Source organism: Lepisma saccharinum, chromosome 20 (genome assembly GCF_977018435.1).
Source record: "Lepisma saccharinum chromosome 20, izLepSacc3.1, whole genome shotgun sequence".
Taxonomy (NCBI): Eukaryota; Metazoa; Arthropoda; class Insecta; order Zygentoma; family Lepismatidae; genus Lepisma; species Lepisma saccharinum.
Window position 1 is genome coordinate 56,254,486 of NC_139248.1, and position 8,627 is coordinate 56,263,112.

Here is an 8,627-nt window from a genome sequence, read left to right on the forward strand (position 1 = left end):
GTGTTAGCTCAGTCTTCTTACTAGGGTGAATCAAATATAAACGGAAATTTATTTTTCATAATTTATTGAAACAAAATACAAATACAAAACAAAGTAATTACTTTTCTACATAACTGATATGCACTTTTGCCAGCGGATAGGGAGTTTGGCAATCCCTTTGTCCCAGAAAGTTCTCGGTCGTGTGTGCAGCCAGTTGCACACGAACTCTTCCACTTCTGCGTCATCCTGAAAATGCTTACCTCCGAGTGCTTCTTTCAGGGGTCCAAACAAGTGATAATCACAAGGGGATAAGTCTGGACTGCATGGAGGATGTTCAAGTGGTGTCCAATGAATTTCGTCCAGTATGTCACGTGTTGCACCAGCTGTGTGAGGTCTGGCATTGTAATGAAGCAGCAGAACACTTCTGATGGGTGTACCACGTCGTTTGGTCCGATAAGCAGCCTTAACACTTTCCAGGAGTTGACAATACTAAGCAGCATTTACTGTTCTTCTTTCATGAACATAATCAATAAATATGACACCTCTGAAATCCCAAAAAACTGTGGCAAGAATCTTCCCAGCTGATGTGTGGCTTTTGGCCTTGACTCGCCCAGCCTCTTCTTTTTTCCGCCACTCCTACCAAAAGCATGTTGTACCATTCATACACACGGCTATTTGAAAGGGTGGACTCGCCAAACTGTGCTCGAAGTCTGGTCAAAATTTCACTTGGTTTTACCCCTTCGTTTGTAAGAAATTTGATAATGATGCATTGCGCAATGTACAGGTGTACCTTCTGCTCACTCATCGTGCTACTGACTGATGTTAAAAGTTGACAAGGACTCCAGGGAAGGAACAGACTCCAGATACACCCACTATCATCACCTCAAGGCCACAGAACTCCACCACATTTTCCCTGCAAGTAAGAAATAAATTCCCGTTTATATTTGATTCACCCACGTATTTCTGTAGATGAGAATTCCTTCAATTCTTTGATGCAGACAGGGACATGTCTTTGGGGAGTTGTTTTTTTTCATGCTGTCATACATAGATCATTACACACAAATTTTTAAAACAAATTTTTGAAATTTATAACTGCATATTTTGCCTGTTTTATAATGCATATTTACATGTACAGTTTGGTTATTTTAATGCACATAAATCTGTTCCCTACGGTAAAGGTAAGGTCAAGTTCCCCATGCATATAGCACTGTGTCATGAAGACACATTTAGGGGATGTGGGGTTCGTGCCCCACATATTCTCGATCTAGGCCAATTTGGAAGTGATGTGATCAGCACTATGCTCCAGCCACCTTAACCCCAAGGGTTCCCACCAAGTACCAATTGGTTTGAGGTTGTGTGAGCCCCAGAACCACTTTATGCAGGGAGAAGGGTGGAAAAATTCTGACCTTAGATCACCAACACCAGGAATCGAACCTGGACCTCCTCAGAAGCCCTACCAACTAGACCATCACAATAAATCTGTTCCCTACATCATTACTTTCTGAGAGCCTAGAATTTTTTCAGTATTTTTCATGTTTTTTAAAGTAAAATAAAGGCAAGGTTTTGTTTCTAAGTCAACTTCATGCTCTGATAGATTAATTGGAAACACATCTGTAGTTTAAAGTGGGATCCTGATCACTGTGCAATTTTGCAACCACTGGAAATCGAACCCAAGATCACTTGATTGCAAAGCAATAGGGTTAGCCACTATGTTATTTGGCATGCATGCATCCAGTGGCGTGGCGCAGTTTTATGTGTCCCCCTGCAAGTAAAATATCGGGGGGGGGGGGGCCCTCACTGAAAAAAATATTGAGAGTACTATACCAAGTAATAAATAAAATAAAATACTTATTATTTTTACTTACGTTCAGTGAGTATGCGTTGAGTAATTGACGTTTCAGGGACCACTGTCTCCTTCTTCAGGTCGGTTTATCGGCTTCACGGTTGCCCACGAAGGTTCGTCAATAGCAATGGCAAGGATTAGGTTTACATGGATAGGATAAAATATTGGGATTCCGTTACAACTGACCTGTACTTTTTTTTTAAAAAGAACACTGTAAAATTTCCCGCTATTAAAATCTGAAGACATTGACTGTTAACATGTGATCGGCAAAACGGCGGATTGATTCTTTTTTAACAAGTGAAACAGTGGGGTTGTAATAGATTTTAATAGGGGAAAATTTCACAGTGTTTTTTTAAAAAAAGTACAGGTCAGTTGTAATAGAATCCCAATATTATATCCTATCCAAGTAAACCTAATCCTTGCCATTGCTATTGATGAAGCTTCGTGGGCAACCGTGAAGCCAATGAACCGACCTGAAGAAGGGGACAGTGGTCCCTGAAACGCTGTCAATTACTCAACGCATACTCACTGAACGTAAGTAAAAATAATAAGTATTTTATTTTATTTATTGTTTATCAAGTGAGTAAGTCGCACGTAACCTGAAAAATGTATACCAAGTAAAATGCCAGAGGTGTGGACAGATGTGCTAGTTAGCTAGACCCCCCCCCCCCCCCCCACCACGCACACACAGTTATAAGGTTGGATAGTTGAAATGTCTGCCACTTTATCTGAATAGGAGCGTAAAAGAACTTATTCGTAGCTTGGCCCAAGTACCCGGAGTTCACGGTTTTTGTTATCAACTTAAATATCAGTGTAGTAGCATCTGGAAACTAAATCAGGACATGAATATCTGATGAATAACTGGAAGAGGAAATTGGAAATATTTTCCTTTACTTCCCAGTCAGGATTCTTTCTTGGAAAGGGGGGGGGGGCACTTCATGCAGTCAAATATGTAGTGCAGGCTATTTTGTATTTTTCCCTTGACATTTTTTAAAAGAAAATAGCAAATAGGTTACATATAAACATACACAGATATTCAAAAAAATATGTTTTGGAAAATTGTTTAAAGGATAATAAACACTCCTCTCTGGCTTTTTGAGGTGGGTTGGGCTTTAGCCCCCAAAGCCATTCCCTTGGCTACGCCAGTTCAAATTCAAGGGAAATGTCACTCACATTCGCTTACTAATACAAATAGTGACAAATATATCAAGCAAACTTACCATTTCAGATTGGAGGTTGAACTGCACCTCTAGATTGTCAGTGTTGACCCAAGGTCAATTGGAATCTACTAAAGACAAATACTCGTGGACTCGAGTTTCGAGAGACAGGTAAATGAGTAGCGATGGGGATCTATCAATTGAAAATGCATCACTCAATGAAAAGCCGAGTGAAAGGTCTTAAGCAACAAAATATTGTTGCAACACGGACACGGAGTTTTAATGTTAGTGAACCTCAATATCATTAATCATAATTTTGTTGATGTCATTCCTTTTCGGTACCACCAAACATACATATTTTAGACTTTTTTTTTTATTAATCAAGGCAGTTTTTTTAAAATGTGTCATCAACGCAGAAAGTGTTGGTGATATGCAGGGAGTTTGCAATATTCCCTTGTTAACATTTTCATAAAGCATTCTCCTCTCTGGGATAATATGCATAAGCATCCCCCATATGGATAATGTAGGACATGTACATTAACTCTTATTTGAATATAAAAAAGCTTGGACCCCCTTTAAAAATATTTTATGAGAAGCAGTGGCGTTCAAAACCGGGAGAAAGGTGCCAAAACTGAGGGGGGCAAATGCAGTATGTTTCCTTTTGTAGATAAGAAGGTTTAGCATGGTGCAGGTGCAAAAGTGCCAAAAAGTGGGGGGCGACTTCCCCCATCGTCCATCTAATCGCCGCCACTGAGAAGTTATATTTGAAAGAACGACACTTAAAACTAATATTAGTAGTACAAGTCCATGAATTATGAAGTCTGATTATTTATTGTGTGGCTGAAGCACTGAATTGATAACTAGACAATTTACCCTCTATACGTAAGTTTAGGACAAACTGTGCATGAATCTATGAGTGTTTTTCCCTCCCCCTCCCCCATCGATGTCTATCTCAAGTAAATTAATTCAGTATTTTCGAGAGGTGCCGCATGTCAAGTATCCCCTCTGGCTGAGCCAGTTCATCCTTGCTTATATTCAAGCCGACATTGTCTTATCTCTTATGGCATTCTACTGGAAACCCACTCGACCACATCCCACACATTACAAATTAATAATAATGAACAATGAGTAGTGAGAGTTATTTATAGTGCCTGTTGACTCGTACAATACAACGAAATCTGTAGATACGTATTACAAGTTCATGGACAGTAAATAAATAAATCAATTAGTGCTCACCTTAAAGAATTTCAGTTTGAATTGTGTCATATTTGACACAATCTGTTTTGTAAATAGTTTCTTTTTTTTAAATTATTGTAAGTCACACTTCAAATTTCCAAAGCACTAACAGAGCATTGTGAGGCCCCTACAGCTTGGGACCCCCCCGCACCGTGGGGGTTGCGGGGGCAGCTGCTACGCCACTGCATGCATCTTTTTTTCAAGGTGAAAAGGCTGTGAGCTTTCTAAACTTATTATCTTCGTAGAAGTGCCCCTTGCCGATGTCCATGGTGGAGTGGTTAGCACAGTGTGCTACAATGCCAGGAGTCCCAGGTTTGCCAGGAGTCCCAGGTTTGAATCTCGGCCAGGGCATGGGTGTTGTTTGTTAGTGTCCCTTCATCATGTCCTCATTATTGTGATTAGCCAAAAGTTGCATACAAGGGAAGTAAAATAAATAAAGTTAATCAATCAGAGAGTGCCCTTTTTCTTTACAACACAAGATTCCATAGATGACATTGAATAACTTCAGCTGTTTTGTTTTCACTTATCTGTGGTTAAATATTTATTAGAAATAGGGCTGAGTCAATGTCACTTTGAACAAATGCCCATACCGTACTCTCACTGATTCCCAGCAATACCAATGCCAATTGAAAATTGTAATAATTAAAAGTTGTTAATCAATTTACCTAAGTTTTGCTTCAAAATATTCAAGAATTACATCAGAATATTAAAATATCTGTCATGAAATCACAAAATACAGTTTCCCTCCAGCAAAACAAATGAAAAAATTGAAATTTTGTACAGTGCCACGAAACTTTCAAGGGATGACAAGCATGTGACAATGCACGATGTAGTGTTGGAAGAGTCTTCCTTTAGTGCAACTATTCTCTGGCGGTCATTCCAACCGGTGTCCAATCACAGAGCAGAATGGTTATTTTGACAAAATCCTGTTTCCTTGCTGGCTGCTTCAGGGAGGAGGGATTTTATTGTTGCCACTTTTTGCCCTAATTGGTTCTTTGACCATGAGTTACTTTCTAGGTAAACATGGCAACAGAGGGTCACTGCCATAAAGGCGGTCCGAGCCGAGATGATAAATGTCTGGAAGTGGATTAAAAGGAATGAATTCTCCTGATTCTCTCCTGAATCAGGATGTGTGGTAGTTTTGCATGAACGGTTATGAAACTAAAATGACTAAATATTGCTGATTTAAAACTTCTGGAGTATGCCTCCCTCCAGAAGCAACGCATTCATTTGTGAAAGGAAAAATCGAAGTCCTCCATCACCAGTCCTTGCACCACAGGTGTTTGGTTAAACGTACAACACTATAAGCACAATATTTGTTAGAACAGGCCCATGCATATCACATTATGTAAACAACAGTCACAGCCATACACAACACAGGACATATGCCAGATATGCACACATCGCACAATGACACCATAGCTCATAGGGACATGGTGTTTGTTTGTTCATGTCTGCCAACACTGGGGGCACATGCCCTACTTTCTGGTTAGTCATGTTCTCAAGTTATGGATGATTAACAATGCTGCACTTTGCACCCGTTGCTTTGTTATTATTAGTTTATAATAATTGTAATGGTTATTATCAATTTATAATGATAATATTAAATTTTATTTCAGCGCCTGACCCCTCTCTCCTACAAAAATTCCTGGAGACATCTACAATTTCCACTATAGGCACTGAATCTGATACTTTCTGTTTTAAAGTAGATTCTCATTTATATTTACAGTAAATAACATTTGCTGGGGATTGAACATGAGACAGCTTGCACAAAAATCAAGAACATAACAATGAGGCCACAAGGAAACTGAAGCATGAGATAAGACAATGAGTTATTGTGATTGTTGAAAAAGTTAACTTCATATTTTCTTTTTTCAGGTGGAAGTTGAACAAGAAGATAAATTTTCAAGTTCTGTGGAACACTTGGAAAACTGTAAATTTATATTATCTTTTCCGACTGCTGATGCTAGTACTACTTCTTCAGTAAACAGTGAAGGTTTAGAGAATGTTAATCGACAAGAAAGGATTGAGAATGTTCAACAAACTGTGAACGAGGATGCGAAAAATCAAGGGAATTCCTCAACACTTATCAGTCTTTTAAAGAACCAAAAAAATGGAGACGTAATTAACAAGAAGATTATTCCAACTGGAGAGAAATTAGTGTGTGCAAGAGAAAATGTTTGTCATACATCTTGTGATATTTCAAGTTCTTCAGTTAATGTCCAAAACATTACAAACCACTGCAAAGAGTGCATGAACACCTTTGATTCTTTGCAAGAACTTGAGGTTCACAAATGCGAACTTCTACAACAGGACTTGATGAACGAAAATTGTGATGCAAATTTCGACTCAACATTAGAGCCAAAAATTGGTGATAGAGACCACCAAAAACAGCCAAAAAAAAGTACATTCACATGCAGCACTTGCAACAAGACATATCCAAAATCATACGAGAAAATTCACAAGAGGGTGCACAACAAGGAAACCATTTACGAATGCGATGTTTGCAAAAGAAAGTTTATCACAAAAAGCAATCTTAATAAGCATATAAATCGTCATAAAGGTGTGAAACCATATTGCTGTCAGTATTGCCAGAAAACATTTGCCGAATCTTCTGAACTGAAGCTGCACACTCAGACTCACACAGGACAGAAACAGTTCAGTTGCAAATATTGTGATAAATCTTTCTCCAGAGTGCAAGAGAAGACAAAACATGAACGCATTCATACTGGAGAACGTCCTCACAAGTGTGAAGTTTGCGGAAAAACATTCCGTGTGAGCTTCTCGCTCTCTGTGCATCGCAGAGTCCACAGTGGAGTTCGACCGTACACCTGTGCAATTTGCAGCATGAAATTTAAAACACATTCCGTGTACAAACATCATCTACTATTACATTCAGATGTTTTCTCCTACAAGTGCCCCTTCTGCGAAAAGTCATTCAAAACGTCAGTGCAACTAAATGCTCATAAGAAGAGCCACACGAAGCCATATGCTTGTGAATTTTGCAGCAGACATTTTGCTAGCAAGTACGAGGCAAGAAGTCACATGTTGTGCCACAGAAGTGATAAAAATAACTTAACTTACCAGTGCTCTGTGTGTGGAGCTAAATATGCAAGAGTATTCAGCCTTGAAAACCATATGGCAACACACAGAACATTGCAGATAGATGAAAAGTCTACAAACAGAGATGGGTCACTCTGACATGAGTACTGTACATATAAGGTAGGTATAACTGTAAATTCATGTTTAATGTACATAATATTTAACAATGAGTCTCCTGAATGGTGTAGTGCTAATGTCAACTTGCAATCTAGGTTGGATACCTGGTGGAGGCACATAGTGGTTCAGATCCCACTTTAATCTGTAGATTCAGTCCCAATTAGCTTACCTGTGCGTGAAGTGAACTTAAACACTCAAACTCTTTAAGCAGGATTTCAATTAAAGAGGGTGGGATGAACAAAGTATTTATGGCAGACAAGGGGTAATTTTATAATCTCTTCCCCTACATCAAGATTGAGAACTAGTCACTGTTGTAGTTTTTGTTAAGGCCGAATCACACGGAACTGGATTTGTAGTTGGTGCTGAACTGACTACCTGCCTGGGTGATGGCTGCTTGGCTGGCTGCTTGACTGGTTTTGAGGAATAGGCCATGTTCTTCTTGCTTTTACCCGACTGGATTCTGTGGAATAGCCAATCAGATCAAAATTTGGCCATGTGAAGATAATCTGTGAGTTTGCAAAGGAGAGTTTTTTTTTGTCTGTGGTTTCCGAGTGTTGACTGTTTTTGTTTAGTTTCTCGATAAAAAAAAGTAAAGAGATGACGTGCAGTGCATTCATGTTCAGTTCATTATTTAGGTATTTATGCAAGGCGATGAGATGTGTACGTGACAAATATGATTAGCCAAAAATGAAAATCATTATTATTACAAGTGAGTGAAGTGACTATATTAAATGTTTGATTTTTTTTTAATGAATGCTGCGAATCTCATGTATGAATATGCATAGCCGAGTTCATTAAAAAGCTTGTTCGGTATGCATTGATTATCATATTTTTTTCCGAGCCAATTTCTAGTCCATATTTTTCTTTTTAATTTTTAATAAAAGCACAAAGCAATAATTTTCCTACAACTACAACATTCTTCAAATTGCTCGTCCATCTCTGCAGATTGTCTGCTCTGCGCAATGTCTTATGGGAACAAAAGGCTATCGATAAGTATGGTAACATGTATTGTGTGAGGCGAAAATTACCAAATGGGTAGACACTCCAACGCCAACTAGGGCATTCCTACTGGACATCCAGTTCTACGTGATTCGGACGTAATTTACCATTGCTTTGCTACTTTTGGCTAATTGCGGCAACGAGGATGAGTGATGATATGATGAAGGGACACTCACAAATATTATCATGCCAAG

General features: G+C 38.8%; 1 protein-coding gene across 1 annotated transcript; it reads left to right on the top strand.

The window, feature by feature from the left end:
* The first annotated feature begins 3,164 nt into the window (after positions 1 to 3,164).
* Positions 3,165 to 7,416, top strand: LOC146003474 (uncharacterized). Its single transcript, XM_083141764.1, has 2 exons — positions 3,165 to 3,263; positions 6,094 to 7,416. The coding sequence occupies exons 1-2, from the start codon at positions 3,165 to 3,167 to the stop codon at positions 7,414 to 7,416; spliced, it is 1,422 nt and encodes a 473-aa protein (XP_082997890.1).
* Positions 7,417 to 8,627: the final 1,211 nt, after the last annotated feature.